Source organism: Acomys minous (genome assembly GCF_964271855.1).
Source record: "Acomys minous genome assembly, chromosome: 10".
NCBI classification, from domain to species: Eukaryota; Metazoa; Chordata; class Mammalia; order Rodentia; family Muridae; genus Acomys; species Acomys minous.
This window is the reverse complement of record NC_140491.1, coordinates 49,279,961-49,298,489: the sequence shown is the minus strand read 5'-3', so window position 1 is coordinate 49,298,489 and position 18,529 is coordinate 49,279,961. Positions and strand designations below refer to the sequence as shown.

Genomic DNA, 18,529 nt, shown 5'->3' with positions numbered 1-18,529 from the left:
CAATCCGACTTAGCCTAAGATGAAAGAAAGTTGCTGTCACCCTCCCCTCCACCCCCCCCCCATCCCAGAAGGCACCGGGCAGTCTCCAGCCTTCATCCGTGCTCTATCCCGAAATGCAATGGGGCTTAACGTTGTCAAACAACAGTCTTTAGGGTGGTTATAAAACTGCCTAAATGTCCACGCTGGTTTAAAGCTTATCTACAAAACATTGGCGAACAATAAAAGTATTGAAAGAATGACCACAATGACTTGGCTTTAGAGAGTTTGGTCGTAAATAACGAGGTCGTCAAAAGGCCAACTTTCTCTGCATTTGCACAGGCATATTTTCGGACAGCCCTAAGCTGGCAGGTGGGGTCCTTCAGGGTCCTAGGCAGGGCACGTGCGAGAGGAAGTGGCTCTGCCTTTCCGCGCAGTTTTCAGGGGTTTCTCAACGAGGAGTGATGGGAGGCCTGGAAAAGAAGAAGGTGAGTGGGTTACTGAAGTGGTGGGACTTCGCGCTTGTCACTTTCCCTGGCCTTTGGGTTCTAGAGGTCTGGAGACGGCCGCCGGAGCGGGACTACGGCAGGGAGCCCCTGGAAGCCGGGGGAGAACTGTGACGTGCTTTCTGTGGAAGGAATTGTGAAGACGGGCAGAGCCCCCAAACAACAATTAGAGAGTGTTCAGCGGGACGCGGAGTTCATCACGAAGACCATGAAGTGTTGGTGGGTGGGGGTGGACCTCGAGCTCCCCCAGCCAGAACTCTCGGCACTCAGATAACGGAGAGACTTAAATCTGCGTGCAGCTTTAGCCTCCATCCGTAGCTTAAAGGAGCCCGGGCTCCTACAGAAGTAGCTCGTGGTTTATGTAGGGTTAGACATTGTCACAATCTTACGAGTATCTTAGGATGCTTTTCCTCCTTGTAGCTTTGACAGAAGCTGCAATTTGGAGGTTCCTGGTTAAGACGGTTTTATCTTTATCAGATAGAACTTGCTGTGCGACTGGGTGTTGGTGGTGGTCACCTCTCGAGGGAGAAGAGCAGACGTACCTCTTTCAGAAAAGGGGAAAGAGGGAGCAGGTTGGCAAAAGCAGAAGTCAGCACCTTTTTGGCTCTCTTGTCTCAGACCAGAGACTGAGTTTCTTATTCCCGTGCGATCTTCCGTTTCCTCCGCTTAGTCATAATTAATGTGGAAGCTTGCTGTTTTCCTTTTCTCCTTCAGAAGGAAAACTGCAGTGGAAACTAAATGCCAAAGCCAGTAGGTAGGGAAGGCTGGCAGTGTGCGGGGCTTTGGAAAGGCATCAACATGGCTGTGATAAGTAAATAAGGCAGGCGCCGTCCAGGTGTGGTTGGGGGCCCCCTGTCATGTAAGGCTTGTGATGTATTCTGCGTGAAGACAGCTAAAGAAAGTGACTTTGATCTGAGTTATTCTTGCTTCTGTAAGGAGAAAGTGTAGGCTTGAAGGGGCTTTGGGATGGGGCTGGGGAAGATAAGATGGGCTCAGGTCTTTGGCTTGCAAGTTTCTGATACCAGTCAGTCTGTTTTGTTGTTAATTACTTTTTGAGGCTATAATTAATTATTTCTCCCTTTACTTTCCTGCCAAGCCTTCCTGTATATTCCCATTTGCTCTCTTTCAAATTCATGGCCTCTTTTTAAAAATTATTTGTTGTTACTACCTATAAGTATATGGTTGTACATACATGTTCCTAAATATGTAAACATAACCAGAGCCAGGTGTGGTGGTGCACGCCTTTAATCCCAGTGCTCAGGGAGGCAGAAGCAGATGGATTGCTGTGAGTTTGAGGATAGCCAAGGCTACACAGAAAAAACCCTGTCTCGAACCCCCCCCCCCAAAAAAAAAACCTGCTCAGTCTGTATAACATTATATATATGTTTCTATACATATATATGTTTTCAGGGCTGACCATGTGGTATAGCCACCTGGTATAGTCTTCCTGGGGAGTACTAGCTCTTCTCCTCACAGCGTTCTTTAGTTGCCTGTAGCTCTTTGTGTGGGGTTCCCATCCCTTGGGCTTCCTCCCATCCACATTAGCAAGTCTGTTGTTGTCCCTGTTCAGTGTTAGGGCAGTTGTGTTGGTGAGACTTGATGGATGTAGCTTCTGACATTCCTAGGAGACACAATCTCAACAAACTCCTTGATCCTCTACTCTTAACTTTTTCCCATTCCTTCTTCCACTGTGATCCCTGCGCTGTAGGTGTGGGAGTGTTCTAAATGTGTCCATTGGGATTGGGCCCCACAACTCCGCATTTTGATTCGTTGTGGTTTTCTGTAATGGTCTCTGTCTGTTGCAAAGAAGTTTCTTTAACGAGAGGTGAGGATTACACTTATCTGTGGGTATAAGGACAACTATTTAGGATTGTACTTAGGGGTTGGTTATACTGTTTAGTAAGGTGGTGGTTGTAGGTTCTCTTTAAGGATTGGTGACTTTACTAGCCCTGGGTAGTTGGCTAGGTTTCTAGTACCAGACATGATTTTCCTATGTTGCAAACATCTTAAGTCCAGGTGGAAAACTGTTGGTTCCTGCTGAGGTATCCACACCACTACTGTACCCTTCGGGTTATTGTGTTAAGCTGCCTGTTGTTGTGGCTCATCGGCTGCTGTTGTGGGTAGGACTGTTGGTTGCTTGGTTGCTTCCCTCCTTTGGAAGTTTGCATGGCTCCTTCTAGTACCATGAAAGCTGGTCCTCAGGGAGGAGGATTTCGGGTCAGAGTTAGATCAATGGCTTCTGATCCCTGCATCTAATGTAGATGGTGTTTTCCGCAATAGGGACTTCCATCTCTGGGAGTAACCAAGGGCAACAGCAATAACCTGTGATGTTTGGAAGTCTCTTTCAACAACTCAAAAAAAGGCTTCTCTGGCCTGGTGTTAAGAGTTTTTGTTAGATGGTCTTTGACTCTTGGGGGAATTGTCAGCTCAGATGATAGAATTTCATGATCTCTGTATGTTTATGTACAGGCTTAATCTGCATTATAAATTTTGTTTTGTTTGTAGACAGATAGTTAATAGTATAGTCCCTTTGGGCTTTTCCAGACATCCTTACTGTTATTTTACCCTCCTCGCTCCTGTATTTATCTCCATTTTCCCTGTTTTTCTCAACCTGATCATTTGTTCCCTGTTATTCCCCTCTCTGTCCCTTGCGCACCCCCACTACCCCCACCATTCAATGGTCCCTTTTATTTTCCTGGCTTCTGCAGAATATATACTCTGGGATATATTCTCACATCTGAAGGTGTAGGGCCAGGAGCCTCCAAAGAGGCTCCTGCTGTCTCACTGCAGAGGAAGACCTCGTCTGGATTGGGCGTAGGTGGTTACAGTCTCAGGCTGTTTGGGATAGGATGCTGTCTCTCTAGCAGTGATGTGATGAGAAGCAGCATCCTAACACCATAGCCATCCAGGTGGCCAATAAGACAGCTTGCTTCTTGGCGGCAGGTTAGAACCAAGCCTGCCGTCTTCCTCACCCTCAGAGCAGCTAGCTTACTGCTTTAAACATAGTTGCTGTCTAGTGAATGAAGGGGCTGGGAGGGTAGGACAAGAATTTTCTTTCCTTTTAAAAAAAGATTTATTTATTATTATGTATACCGTGCTCTGCCTGCATGTACACCTGCAGGCCAGAAGAGGGCATCATATCACATTATAGATGGTTGTGAGCCACCATGTGGTTGCTGGGAATTGAACTCAGTATCTCTGGAAGAGCAGCCAGTGTTCCCAACTGCTGAGCCATCTCTCCAGCCCCTAGCCCAGGTTTTAAGCTGTGTGACTTGAATGGACTGTTGTACTGTGCTCATTTCTTTTCTGTGAAGTGGGCATTCTGAAGGCACTTATCCCACAGGCTTGTGTGGATTAAGTGCAATAAATTGTGGAATCACTATCTACACCAGACAGGCTGTAGAGCTGGTGCTAAGTACTTCAGACCCCAGCGCCTGTGGATGCATGTCTCCTCTATGCCAGCAGCTACAGGACAGTGCAGAGCTCCTGTGGGCAGGTTATCTGACTCCCTACAGCAATCTCCGTCCTGGAAATCTCTCTGCCACCCACCCAGACTCTTGGCTGTCTCTGGAACTCACTTTTCCCAGAGTTGTATGCCACTCACTGCAGTCATCACTAACAGAGAATTGTTTGCTTTTTCCTCCCTAAGTATGAACGAGGCTCTGCCACCAATTACATCACCCGAAACAAAGCCCGGAAGAAGCTGCAGCTGAGCTTGCCTGATTTCAGGTGAGGTTGGAGAAGAGCAGGGTGGGGAGGGGTCGCGTGGGGGCGAAGGGAGTGACACAAAGGGGCAGTGGAAGCACCAAGCCCCGCCACCCCCAGCCTTACTTGAGCTGCCCTATGCCCTGTAATATTCTTCTTCTTCGCTTCTTTGCTAGTGAGCTGTGCTTGCTAGGTGTGGTCTGAGGAGAAACCAGAGCTCTGGCTCTTCACACTGGGCTGTCTGCGTGTTTGCTCTTTACTTCCTGCCTTCTGACGGAAGACTTCCAGGTGTCTGCAAGTCTGTGGGTCCTTCCATCAGGCTAATCTTGACTTGCAACCACCCCCACTTCCACTGTGTGTGTGTGTGTGTGTGTGTGTGTGTGTGTGTGTGTGTGTGTGTGTGTTACAGGCTTTTGTTTTGAAGAGAATTTTTTGTTTTTTCCATAGGTTTTTCTTTATATGTCTTTTGCAGGGTGAGCATTGAACCAAAGGCCTCACACATGCTACTCAAGTGCTCGCCACTGAGCTTTTTTCCCAAGCCTGTTTTTGCTGTCTCCGTCTATCTGTTTGTGACAAACTCCCATAGCGCTGACTGGCCTGAAACTGTTGCTCCCCTGCCTCAGCCTCCTGAGTGCCTGGAGAACAAGTGTGCATCACTCTGCTTGGCTCTCCCTCTACCTTTGTATGTCTGAAATGTTGACTTCTCAGTGTGTTAGTTCCTGACCTGGGTGCCTGTCAGCCTTTCAGTGTCCTGTCTGCTTGCACTATGTGCTTAGGAACTTTGACCATCAGACAGACCCGCCTGAGAGATCTCAGCACAGAACGCCATGCTTCTTGGTGACTCTTGGTTTCCAGGCCCAGCTGTGGCTTTGCTCCTCGGTTGATTTAACAGACGGCTTATCTTCCAGGCGGCTGTGCATCCTGAAGGGCATCTACCCCCATGAGCCCAAGCATAAGAAGAAAGTGAACAAGGGTTCCACAGCAGCCAGAACATTTTATCTCATCAAAGATATTAAATTCCTCCTCCATGAACCCATCGTCAACAAGTTCCGAGAGTACAAGGTGAGGCCTGGATTCTAGTGGGTCTTTTGTTGTTGTTATTGTTGTTGTTTTTGTTTTTTGAGACAAGGTTTCTCTGTGTAGCCTTGGCTGTTCTGGACTCTGTAGACCAGGCCGGCCTCAAATTCACAGAGATCCACCTGCCTCTGCCTCCTTGAGTGCTGGGGCTAAATGCATATGCCACCACGCCCGACGTATTTGCAGCTTTGTGACTCACTGACTTGGACAGGTTGCTGATCTGTACTCAGGGTCAGCCCTGTACAGAGGATGTTATTCTACCCCAAAAGATGTCTCCAGGGTTCAGTGAGATTGCCTGTCTAAAACTCTTTTGCACAGGACCTGCATATAATTGTTAACCAATTCTGCCCCCTTCAAAAAAGATTATTACTATTATTTTTTGCCCCCAGGGCAAAAATAGTGCTGTTTCAGAGGCTTTCTGGTGCTTTCTGGGCTCCTCAGCCCTCCTGTTCTAGCTTTGTGAGATTCTGCCAAGGCACCCAGGCTTCAGTTCCATACGTAAGGAAACATTAGTGCTCCAGTGCCACCAGGACAGCAGGAACCTACTTCCCAGTGGCAGAGGGTGGAAAGTAGACTAATTTAAACTCCTGCCTCTGGCTCCTCTGACAGGAAATGGGTTCTACAAGGAGTGGGCGCCACCTGGTGGTCAGCAAGAGTCTGGGCAGCAGCTGTGGCTGAGTTTTGCAGCTACATCAAACAGTGCTAGAAGTGGGCAAGCAATGGGAAATGTGTCCAAGACCTCCTGTTAATAATCCCAAGTACTGTTCAGGCTTCTGAGGAGCCCTGGGGCTGGTTTGAACAGTTCTTGGGAGGAAAAGCATTTGTTGGTTTGGGAGATGTGGCCTCAATAGTTTATGTCAGTAGGGTTTGCTTTTTGTTTGTTTGTTTTCTGAGTAGCTTGTTGTCTGTAGAGGTGAAGAGCTAGACTGGGTGGTGCCGATAGGAGTTTGCAGTAAAAGCCGGCCCTTCTAGCCGCGGATCTGCTTCAGTGCGGAACTGGGCTGCTATGCTTCTCTTCCTAGGTAGACAGTGTGGCATCGGCACTGCCACCTCTGGCCATTATCATGGGTCTGGGCCCCCAAGGAATTGGCTGTTAGGCAAATCTTGGGCTGAGGGGCCTGATGGCACGGGCAGAGAGCCATGCCAGCTTCAGAAGGCACTGAGAAGACCCGTGCGTGCATCCTCACAGCCTCGGCCCCTTCTTCCAGGTGTTTGTCCGGAAGCTCCGCAGAGCCTATGGGAAGAGCGAGTGGAATGCCGTGGAGCGCCTGAAGGATAATAAGCCCAGCTACAAATTGGACCACATTGTCAAGGAGCGGTGAGTCCTGCTCCTCAGAGTGCTGCAACTGCTGCTGAGTGTTGTCCTAGAGCTGGGGACACAAAGGGGACAAGACCACACTTGACTGACAGAGTGCATGTCCTTTTAGAGCGTTAGGCCAAAACTCAAGCTCACAAACCAGTGTCGTGATTATATGTTGCAGCATGCAGGAACTGGGGTGTACGGTAAGGCTGCATTGATTACATACCTGGAGAGAGCTCCGGAAAATGACCTGTTTGAGGCAGCCAGGAGTGAATGTTATAGGCAGAGACTGTAGCAAGTTCAAAGGTCCCGTGGTGTGAGAGCCAGGGCCCTGGGTTCTCACACTACAGACTTAGCATGGTGAGGTAGTTCTGGTTGTAACTAGTCCTCACTCAGCCTTCTCAGAAGTCCCTCCCTGTCACTAGCTAGCCAGCGATCCGTGCCTCTTCAGGGGGATTTGGCAAATGCCTGAAGACCCTTGTAGCTCCCACAATTTGGATAGTATGTGTTTGGTATCTACTGGCTAGAAGCCAGTGTTGCCGCTAAATCTTCAGTGTCACAATAGTTCCCACAACACAACTCTTTGGCCTGGAGCTGAGCTCCGAGGCTAGTACCTCTAGTCTGTGGGATGGTGGTCTAGGCAGCACACGTGGTCCCAGGGATATGCAAGAGTCCTGACCTGGGAGATAACAGTGGTATCATGAACTGGATGGCCAGAGGACAAGGACTACTCTGAGCGAGGACACGTCACTAACAGACATTTTGGTAGCTCTTGTCCTGCCTGTGACACGGCTATTGTGTTGAAGCGATGAGGGTAGGGGAGCAAACACCTGGGCTCACCCACAAAGCAAAAAGCATCTGGTCTCCTCAGCCAGAAGCGAAGTGTAGGGGAAACCAGGTAGTCCAGAAGAAGTGTGTGCTTGTCCTACAGAGAGTCTGGGGTGTTACTTTGTCTACAAAGTAGAAACCTAGGAAATGGAGGCACCAAGGAAGTCGAGGGAGGTTCCTACCTCTGTCTCAGAAACCTAGACAGCTCTCCCTCACCCGCCAGCTCCCTGCTTGGCCTTCCCTTCACTTTAGCCTGGCTTTAAAGACCTGGCAGACCACTCAACTCAGTTGCAGTAAGCAGAGCTACTTGGGGCCTGGGGCCTGATCCATGTGCCCCTCAGAGCCCTTTTATGACGTGGCAGACCAACATCATCATCATCGTTTTTTAAAATTTTTTTTATTTTTTATTTTGAGACAGTTTTTTTATTCTTTTATTTTTTTAGCCCTGGCTATCCTGGAACTTGCTCTGTAAACCAGGCTGGCCTCATACTAACCTGCCTGTCCCTGCCTCCCAAGGGCTGGGATTGAAGGCATACACCATCTCCACCTGGCCCTTCTTTTTTGAGACAGGGTCTCATTATTAGCTCTGGCCTGGAATTCACTATGTAAACCAAGCTGGCCTCCAACTCCCAGAGATCCGTCTGCCTTTGCCTCCTAAATGCTGGGATTAAAGGTGTGCAGTACCACACCTGGCAGACCCTTTTCTTCAACCTAAGCTTCCTAGAGTGTGCTTGAGTTGCCAGCGGCTCTAGGGCTTCCTGGCTTGAGGTGGGAAACTAAGGTCCTGTATGGTCAGCTATACTCAGAGTTTAGAGCCACAAGAGCTGGGTGGATGGGTGGCTTGGTTTAGTTGATTTTGATTTGATTCTGAAATAAGGTCTTACTCTGTAGCCTAAGCTAGCCTGGAACTCAATGACACTCCTGCCTCAGTCTGCCAAGTTTCCAGGACTACAGATGTGTGCACCAAATCTGGTTAAAGACACCCTATTTTAAGTCAGCAATTTTGTCCAGCAGTGTGATTTTCTAGATAAAACCTGAACTGGATGAGACCTAGGGACCCAGGTAGGTCACAGCTCAGAACAGGACAAGGTCCAGACATCACCACTTGGGATTCAGTGTCCTTCTCTATGTCCCACACTTCTGTTTCTCTGTCTAGAAGCAATCAAAGCAGTGGTGACTCTTGCCCAAGTGACACTTTGTCTGCTTCTTCATTTACCATGGCATTCCTGGAAATAGGCTCTAACTGGACATGGTCCCAGTGCTAGTACCTTACATTGGTTCTGTCACTTACGTGGTCTGCATGGTGAGAAATAGGAATACAAGACCCACTCAGGTGACCTGTAGCCAACTTGGTAGCCTCTCACTCACAAAAGGTGACCAGTGGCCAGGGTTCTTGTGCTGTCTTGAGGTTATCACAGTTCATTGGTGGCTACAGGATTGTTTGCAGGTGCATGGCCAGCTGTGAGGAAATTGTTGCCCCAGCATGTCAGGAAGTAGCAGTGGCAGTGCCTGGCTCGGGTGTCAGGGCCTTTGGGTTGAGGTAAAGTGGCTAGAGACTCTTGGAGTCCAACAGAACGGGCTCAGGAGCACTGCCCTCACTGCCCTCAGCTACCCCACCTTTGTCGATGCTCTGCGCGATCTCGACGATGCCCTGTCAATGTGCTTCCTCTTCTCCACGTTCCCACGCACTGGCAAGTGCCATGTGCAGACCATTCAGCTGTGTCGCCGGCTCACTGTGGAGTTCCTGCACTATGTCATTGCTGCCCGAGCCCTGCGCAAGGTGAGCCGAAGTTCTCTTGGGGAGCCCTGGACCTCCCTGCTACCCCTTGGTTTTCATGCTGTCATCCCCTACCCCTCCCAGGTCTTCCTGTCCATCAAAGGCATTTACTATCAGGCTGAGGTGCAGGGCCAGCCCATCGTGTGGATTGCACCCTACGCTTTCTCCCATGATGTAAGTGTGCCTATTGGGACATCCTTGTGCTGGATCCTGGAAAGGTGTGGGTGGGGTGCTGTCTTTGGGGTTGAGCCCTTGCTGGGCCCCTGATTGTTGGCTGCTGTTGAGGGACGGCATGGCACAGGGTAGGGAAGTGTCTCTGTAGCCCAGTCAGTCAATAACACCGATCATGGCAGAATTCTCAGTGTAGTCTGTACACTCAGACCCATAGGCTAACCCTACCTAAGCTTGTCCCACTCCAGCACCTTCCTAATGTGTGGCCCTTTTAACAGCTCCTCATATGCTGACCTCCAGCCAGAGCATCACTTCATTGCTGCTGCTTAAGTAATGTCTCTACTGTTATAAACTATGTAACTGTCTGGTATGAGGGGGTCTTAGGTGTCCCCCGGGTTGAGAACCACTGTGCTAGATGACCTTGGCTATGTCCCTGCACCTTTCTGCCCCCTCAGCCTTCCTGTGAGGACTTCAAAGGAAGTCTTTGGTTGGTTGGTTGGTTTTTTGAGACAGAGTTTCTCTGTATAGCCTTGCCTGTCCTGGACTCTTTGTAGACCAGGCTGGCTTCAAACTCACAAAGATCCACCTGCTTCTGCCTCTTGAGTGCTGGGCTTAACGGCTGGAGAAAAAGAAGTCTTGAAAGGACCCGTGGAAAAGGAATTTTGCTCTGACTCAGTTGTTGTCAGTGAGGCTCACTGCCTTCTCTAACCTAGGCCTAGTCCTGGAAGCTTCCGGCCTCCCTACAATCTAACCTAGGCCTAGAATGTTTTAGCCTCTGAGACTTAATCACCCTTTCTTGTTCTGAGCCCTGGGCTGGCTGGCTCAACTCAGCTGTTCTGGCTCAAACTTTTCTCCCAGCTGACTTACTCAATCTGGCTTTTCTCTTGGCCTGGAATTGCTCTGCTTGGCCTCAAACTAACTCAGCAGTCTGTTCTAATCTTCTGGTTTCTCCCATCTTCACCTAAGTTCTCTCTCTGTAACCTATCTCTCTATTTTTATCCTGGTAAAACTACCTCTTAAGTAGCTACCCCTTCCACTCTCTTTTCCTGAGAGTCGGGCATATCTTGTTCTGTCAAATCTTCTCTGATTCGTCACGCTTTCAGACATGAGTGTTTCCTTCTACAAACTAACTTTACCTTTGTTTGGGATTAAAGGCATGTATCACCAGCCCTGGACCTATGCTTTTCTTTACCTGATACTTGCTCCATACTAGGCTGCCCATGAACTCAGGTCTGCTTGCCTCTGTCTCCTGGATTAAAGGCGTGTTTGTATTCCAGCCGGATCACACAGACATAGAAGGTCTTTAAATGTGATCTCTTGCCGGAACAGCTATGTTCTGAATTAGCATTCTTCTACAGAACCGGTAGTGAGTGGGTAGCAGCCTTTGTGGTTGAGGGGGCAGTGAGGACAGCTCTAGAGGCCGTGTGTGCCCAGTATTTTGTACACTACCACCTGGACCAAGAAGCCCAGCCCTTCTCAGACCCACTGGGCCCTTAATTCCCGCTCTGCCGTTGACATACCATAACAAAATTGTGTCACTCCTGTCTCCAGGGACAGGAGCACAAGAGGGGCACTTAGCACATGGCACTGCCTCTTATTAGCTTCTCTTTACGTCCTTGGGATTGTTCCTAGGGCCCTGCTAAGAGGATTCTGGTTTTGCTTTCCATGGAAACCTTATTAGCCCCCATCCATCCTCTGACCCCTCAGGATCAGTCCCAGCCGGGCTTGCCCCCTGGTGTCTGTCTGGGCTGTTCATGGCCTCCTTTCTTGCTAATTCATTATTGTATGGAGAACAGTCCTGTGCTCCCCGGGCCGCAGAGGGTATCTGAAGCTGGAACCTGCCCTGTCTGCTGTACACTGGTGGTGGGACCTGTGGGGACAAGAGGTGGCCTTGGAGCTCAGCAGCCCCTTTTCCAGTTCCTTGAAGTGGCCTTGGGGAACCTTGGTACACGCTCCTCTTCTTCCCCCCCGTTTCTCCCTCCTCCTCCGTCCTGCCTTACTTCTTTGGCCTCTTCTGTCTTTCCTTCTCTCTGATGTTGAACCCCCATGATGCTCAGACTGGTCTTTGTGTGTCTTTGGAGCGGTGAATAGGGCCCTGTGAGGGTCAGCCTCCACACAGCTGGCCCTGGGGGAAGGGCACAGGCTGCCCATGCCTCCTTCCTCCCAGCTTGCTGCCAACTGCTTCCTCTCAGCAAAGGGTGGTTGTAACAAGGACCCTCATGTGCCCCTCCTCTGGGCAGCCAGTGCTGGGCATACAACAGTGGGGCTTGGGGTGCGGGCAGGGTGTGCCTTGCCCTGCTCAATACTATGGAAAATGGAGTTTATGCTCAAATACCTACCAGGAAAAGCCTGGTGGCATAGGCTGCTGCCTAATAGCAAGATGGAGAGCTAGCTCAAAGTTGTGGGTGTCCCAAGCCGAGGGGTATTATGATCATTATCAGTTTGACAGTTCTTAGAAATGTTTCCTGTGTACTGTGTGCCTCCCAGTGGATAGATAGCAGGGTTTGATGGGGCTCTTGGGGAGGTCTCTCCGAGGGTGGGACCGTTCCAGAGTTGAGATACTTGGGTCCAGTTTGTAGATGTGCTCCTTATGGGCAAAGGTGAGCTGTGCGCTTCTGCCTGCCAGGTGGCTGCTTGGGAAGGTGGTCTACCTCTGCATCAGCCTAGTCCCCGCCCTTAGCCTGGGTCAGAGATGGAAATGCTAAACTCTGAGCTTCATCAGAGACTCTCCAGGCTATGGATGGACTAAGTCCTGTTCACCTGCTATAACAAGCCACACCTGGCTTTCCAAGACACCTTAGTCAGTCGATGTCTGTCTCCTCTTCTGGACCCTGGGAAGGCTGTCTTTCTAGTGTTCCCTGAAGCAGATCTTAAACACGTTCTGGGATGGGTAGGGGAGAAGGTGTGTGCTCTGTCTTTGTCCCACTGATAGCTGCGGGAGGAGTGGGAGAGCCAGGGCCAGGAGGAGGTACGGCAGACTGCAGTGGAGCACTGTAGACCAACTCCCCTTGGCTCTGTCTTGGCTTCCCTTTACCACATGGTACCCAGAGCCTTACTTGTGCTTAAGATGCCTGTGGGTTTGTGGGCGTAACACCTACCCCCCACCCACCACCACCATGTGCTAACACTGCAGATGTGTCTGTCTCCTTATACCTTCAGCATCCAACAGATGTGGACTACAGGGTCATGGCTACTTTCACCGAGTTCTATACCACTCTCCTGGGTTTTGTCAACTTCCGCCTCTACCAGTCACTCAACCTTCACTACCCACCCAAGGTAGAGCTCTGGCACCTTCTTACCTAGCTTAGACCTAGCCTTTCTGTGCCCACACTGAGGCAAGGGGCTGTAGGTATCCTCTTCCCTCTTCCCAGATTGAAGGTCAAGTCCAAGCAGAGACAAAGATCAGCGAGGACACATACGCATTGGACTCTGAGAGCTCCATGGAGGTAAGAGGGCCTTCGGGGGCATTGGCCCTTCATTCCAAAAGGGCAGCCTCATAACTTACCCTTACAGCCCAGACCCAGATGTAGCCTGCAGCTATTTTTGCTCCCCACCCCACACCCAGATGCAGTTTGCTGCCTATAGGCAGGCCACCCTGTGACTCTGCTTTCCACCTGCAGAAACTGGCTGCCCTCAGTGCCAGCCTGGCCCGAGTGGTGGTGCCTACTATAGAGGAGGTGGAGGCCGATGAGTTTCCTACCAATGGGGTGAGTAATGCGCTGCCTTCCAGGAGTGCACAGGTTGGGACAGGATGGGAGACAGGGCCAGCACCTAGGAAGCTGAGGTCTAGAAGGAAGCTCCAGTCCTGTCTTCTGGTGGAGCTGGATGGCCTGGTGCTGTGAAGCTTGGTCCCTTCTCTGCAGGAGACGACAGCGCAGGAGGAAGATCGCAGGAAAGAGCTGGAGGCACAGGAAAAGCACAAGAAACTCTTCGAAAGCCTGAAGTTCTTCCTGAACCGCGAGGTGCCCCGTGAAGCGTTGGCCTTCATCATCAGGTGGGAGGCCTTTAGGTAGCCCATAGCTCTGCCTGCACAGTGTCCAATCTCCGTCCTGGCACGGAGTCTGCTGGTAACATCGTGTGGGTGCCCCCACTTCTCACGGAGCCGTGTGCAGGGTGCTTGGCCAGACACCAGACAGACACCTTCAGGCCACTGAGCTAGGGGACAGCTGTTCTCTTGCTAGCTGAGGTCCTTACTGAACCAGGCGTGCAGGCGTTATCCCAGACAGGAGGTTCTGGGGCACTCAAGGCGCTTCCTACAGGAGTGGCTTTATAGGTCCAGGGAACCAGCTTCCAGGACCGGCAGCTCATGCCTACACGGCTTATGGGCTTCTCCTGTCCCTGTAGGAGTTTTGGTGGGGATGTATCCTGGGACAAGTCTTTGTGCATCGGAGCCACCTATGATGTCACAGACTCCTGCATCACCCACCAGATCGTTGACCGGCCTGGGCAACAAACCCCCATCATTGGCAGGTAGGCTCTTCAGGCCCTCTAGGGAAGAGGGTGCGTCCTGGGCCTTGGTGACTCAGTGGTACCTCTGCTTGTTCCCATGTGACCTTTCTGTGCTGGCCACTCTGCACCAGGTACTATGTGCAACCCCAGTGGGTGTTCGACTGTGTGAATGCCCGGCTCCTCCTGCCTGTGGCAGAGTACTTCCCTGGGGTGCAGCTGCCCCCACACCTTTCGCCGTTCGTATCTGAGAAGGAAGGAGATTACATTCCCCCTGAGAAGCTGAAGCTACTGGCTTTGCAGCGGGGAGAAGACCCAGGTGAGCTGGGCAGGGAGGGGTGGCAGTATGGACAGGCTCCTCTGGGTGGCCTTGGCACCTGTGCCCAAGCTGGCCAGTCCCCTGGGCTATAGACTCAGCAGACTCCAGAGAAGACGGCAGCGGAAGCAGAAAGCCCTTCAGCCTTTTCCGCATTTGCAGTGTTAGTCTGGGGTTGACGTTTGGAGTAGCTGAGCAGGGTGACCTAGCGTTGCCAGTATTTGCACAGGTAGCAAGGGTGGTCAAGAGAGGGCCTTCGAGTTTTCTTTGAAGGCAGCTGAGCTGGGTTGTGGGAGCTGTTGGGGCTGTTGGTGGGGAATCCTTGAGCTGCCTTTGGATTGCAGGTAGGCAGCAGGGTCAGAGGTCAGTGCTAGGGCCTTTCAGAAGTCATGTGTTGTCTATAGGAAACCTGAAGGAGGAAGAGGAGGATGAGGATGAGGAGGATGAAGACGATGACAATGAAGGTGATGGTGATGTTGCAAGGGAAAATCAGGAAGAGGAAGATGTGGAAGCTGATTCAGAGGAGGAGGAGGAGGCGCACCTGTCATCCTTGGAGCAGCGAAGGCTGGAAGGAAAGGTAGGGAAGCAGTAGACAGCCGTGTCTAGGAAGCAGCCGCATAGCCCAGATGCCAAGTCCACATGCACATGCAGCTGCGTTGTTTCCCCAGAAGCCCCAGGTCGTGGCCGGCACTGTGAAGCTGGAAGACAAGCAGCGGCTGGCCCAGGAGGAGGAGAGCGAGGCCAAGCGCCTGGCCATCATGATGATGAAAAAGCGAGAGAAGTACCTGTACCAAAAGATCATGTTTGGCAAGCGGCGCAAAATCCGAGAGGTAACTTCCTGCCCCCTGCTGAGGAGAGCGCAGCACTGTGGGTTGTTTTCTCTGACCTGCCTCGGCCCACCGGCCAGGCCTCTTCCTTCAGGGTTCTGTCGATTGAGCTTTATGCAGCTGGGACTAGAAAGCAAGGCAGGCCTCGCTCAGGCTGGGCAGTTCCCTCTACTAAGCACCATGGCTGTCCTGAGGATGGAGCTGTCCGAGTGGACTGAGGGCATCTTTCCCAAAGACCACGTGTGCTTATCCAGCATGTTGGCTGGGGGTTCGCTTGGTGGTAGAGCACTTGCCTAGCATTCACAAGTCCCTGGATTTGATCACAGAACTGTAGAAAAAAGGGAAATCCAAAAGCAGATGTGCACTGAGACCTCCAGTGGCTGGCAAGTGCTTTGGAGGGGACACCACCAGATCCCTGTTAAGTGACACTAACGTGCTGTCTTTCCATGCCCTTGTACTGTGACCTGTTCCCTGCTGGTGTCAAGTTCAGGAAACAGAGCAACTCCTTGCCAACCTCTGAATGTTCTTAGGAGCATATCTTATGGCCCAGGAAGGAGTCTCCTCCTTTGTGCCCTCTCTGCCAGCTCCCGGGAAAGGTTTGAGTGATAACTCATCTGCCCTCAGGGAAGCTGGTGGAAGAGTGGGCCTAGATTCTCCAAGCTGGAGATTTGTGGACCACAACATAATGAGCTGTATAGGCAGTATCGGGGCTCTGCTCACTTACCCTGAGATTTGAGTTGGGATCTGTCTTTGTTAATTTGTTAGCTTTTCTAGAAGTTCTGCTAGTAAAGCAGAACTTTACTGCCCCAGTAAAGGAAGAGATCCCTCCCTACTCGCCCCTCCCCCACCCCCGGCCTGAGTTTTTCCTTCTTTCTTACAGGCCAACAAGCTCGCAGAGAAAAGGAAAGCCCATGATGATGCTGTGAGGTCTGAGAAAAAGGCCAAGAGGACAAGGCCTGTGTGAGCTCCAGTCATCCCTCACTGAGATTTGGACATGCAGAAGCAAGCTAGGGAAATAAGACACCAGCCAGCACCCTCATACTTTTGGTGGTGTGTGGCTAGTCCTAGCTTCCCGTGGGGTTCATGCTGGTGTCTGGGCAAAGAGGCCTCCACTCAACCCAGCCATCACCCCAGGAGCCGTCTGACATCCTCATTTTCCATGGCTTTCCACGGCCTCCTGATAGCTTGTGCCCATGCTGTGCTCAGGACGCTGTCAGGGAGAAAAGGGTGGGGAGCTTCTGCTATTAAATGGCTGGACTTCCGCAGCCAATTGGATTCTGTGTTCAGAAGGCTCCCTGGGGTTGGAGACAGTCACCTGGACAGACCCAGAGGGGCCCAGGCACACTAGAACTCTTGGGTCCAGGGAGGCTAAGAAGGACATAGGCTTCACGCTTGCCCTGGCCTGGTTCTTGTTTCACCTCAGGCTCTACTCTGAACCTGCTTCCTCAAGTTAGGGTTTGAAGTTCTGGAATCTTCCCACAATGCCAATTTTAAAAATCTTTTAGGCTTCTCATTCTTTGAAGCTGGGCCCTCCCAAATCAATCGCTAATTGAGACAGTGCCTTATAGCTGGATCTCATGGAGGCATTTCCTCAACTGAGGCTCCTTTGATGACTAGCTTGTGTCAAGTTGACACAAAACCCAGCCAGTGCAACTGGACACACACACACTGGTCAACCTTACACTCAAACATCATATTAAGCCACAACCCTTTCTTACTCATCCCCAAGATCTCACATTTAAAAAACAAATTACTATAAAGGCACTGTAGTTTTTTACAAATTCAGACACATTAAGATTTCAGTCTCATTAAAACAGCCAAACTTAAAACTTCAGTCAACTGTAGGCTCCAGTAAAATACTTTGTTCAAGAGGGGAAATCAAGGCATAGTCAGTCACAAAGCAAACCCAAATTCCAACCATCCAGTGTCTGGGATCCACTCACCATCTTCTGGGCTCCTCCAAAGGGCGTCCGGCATTTCTCCACTCTGCCCTCTGCAGCACACACAGCTTGTAGGCGCCAGCCAGCTTCACTGCGCTGCTGCGCTGCCGTTCTTGGTGGGATCCCATTGTGCTGGCTTTTCCAAAACTGCTGGGGTTCCTTGCGGCAAGTAGGCTGCACTTTGGCCAGTAGCCTGCCAGGCTCTACTGGTCCCAAGCCTCAGTGTTGCATGACCCCTTCAGTCCTGGGCCTTCAACTGCCACAGAGGCTGTACCTTCACCAAAGGCCCCTCCTGGCCTCTCAGTGTTGTGCCTCAGCTCTTCTCCATGTCTTCGTCTTCAAAGCTACCCAAGACTTGCACATCACCAAGTCCATGGCCTCTGGAACATAGCTTCTTTGTGCTCTCAGGAAACAACTTCCCACAAGATTTCACTTCAGTGATGCTTGTTTTGTTTTTGAAACAGGGTCTCTGTGTAGCCGTAGATGCCCTAGAACTCTCTGTAGACCAGGCTGGCCTCAAACTCACAGAGATCCGCCTGCCTCTGCCTCCTGGTGCTGGGATTAAAGGCGTGCACAATCACCACCAGGCTCTGGTCTCTCTAACCGCCACTAATTTCTTAGCTCAGTTAACCAGCATCAACCGTCCTACTAACACAGAGGTTTCTCTTCAATGGTTCTGGTCTCTTGTTAGTCATGGCTGACTCTTCAGCCCTAGCTGACCAGAACAGCAGAATCTCAAGTCAAAATAGCAAATAACCCTGATAACAGAGTCTTTACATTTTTCTCTAAAACTTCACAAACCGGGCCTCCATCTTCTGACTGCTCTCAACATTATCTTTTAAGCTCTTCAGGAACTAACCACCAAGGTCTCTTTTCTAGTCCAAAGTTCCAGAGTCCTTCCACAATCCTCCCCAAAACATGAGGAGGCAATACCCCAGTCCTAGCGCCAACTTGGTCTTAGCTTTTCTGTTGCTGCGATCAAATGCATGAAACACCATGACCAAAAAGCAAGCTGAGAAAAGGATTTAATTGCCTTGCACTTCCATATTGTTGTTCAGTATTGAAGAAAGCCAGGGCAGGATCCTGGGGCCAGAGCTGAAACAGACCTTGGAAGGCTGCTGCTTACTGCTTTGCTTCTTCCCCTGGCTTACTCAGCCTGCTTTCTTATAGAACCCAGGCCACGAGCCCAGGGATGGCACCACCCACTGTGGCCTGGGCTGTCCCCCACTGATCATTAATTGAGCAAATGCCTTAAAGCTGGGTCTCACCTGAAGGTCCATCCTCTCTGATGACTAACACAAGTAAGGGCTGAGGCCTAGGGGCAGGTATAGCCTAGCTTTCCACCCAGATATGGCCACTGCTGCTCTCTCAGCTTGTGAGCTCTGTGGACCTGACTTACAGGGTTCCACCTTCCTGCTTTGTTCAAACTGCCTCTACTGATAGCCCTTTCCTGCAACTGTCCATGCATCGTGACAGGGCCGTCAGGCCTTTTCAGGACACTTCCCAAAGCCACTCCCCAGAGGCTGTGATGCGCTAAACAGGGTGTGCTGGGCTCTGCCTTCCCTGAATCTAAGGGCCTGATAGCCTGGTCTGCCTGTTTTGTACTGGCTTTCCATGTGCCACAGTGGCTGCACCTCACCTGAAGGGAGGGGGGCAAGAG

The 18,529-nt window shown here is 50.9% G+C and overlaps 1 protein-coding gene across 2 annotated transcripts; it reads left to right on the top strand.

Moving 5' to 3' along the window:
• Nucleotides 1-333: 333 nt before the first annotated feature.
• PES1 (pescadillo ribosomal biogenesis factor 1) lies at nucleotides 334-16,204 on the top strand. Of its 2 annotated transcripts, none has more exons than XM_084798073.1 (15): nucleotides 334-464; nucleotides 4,132-4,211; nucleotides 5,096-5,249; nucleotides 6,473-6,582; nucleotides 9,001-9,172; nucleotides 9,254-9,343; nucleotides 12,500-12,616; nucleotides 12,712-12,786; nucleotides 12,961-13,047; nucleotides 13,204-13,334; nucleotides 13,685-13,810; nucleotides 13,921-14,105; nucleotides 14,507-14,679; nucleotides 14,771-14,932; nucleotides 15,810-16,204. In XM_084798073.1, exons 1-15 carry the CDS (start codon nucleotides 441-443, stop codon nucleotides 15,891-15,893), a joined length of 1,770 nt encoding a protein of 589 aa, XP_084654199.1. In that variant the 5' UTR covers nucleotides 334-440; the 3' UTR covers nucleotides 15,894-16,204. The 2 variants fall into 2 exon arrangements, with proteins under 2 accessions (XP_084654199.1, XP_084654200.1); XM_084798074.1 differs by lacking the exon at nucleotides 334-464 and adding an exon at nucleotides 679-701.
• Nucleotides 16,205-18,529: the final 2,325 nt, after the last annotated feature.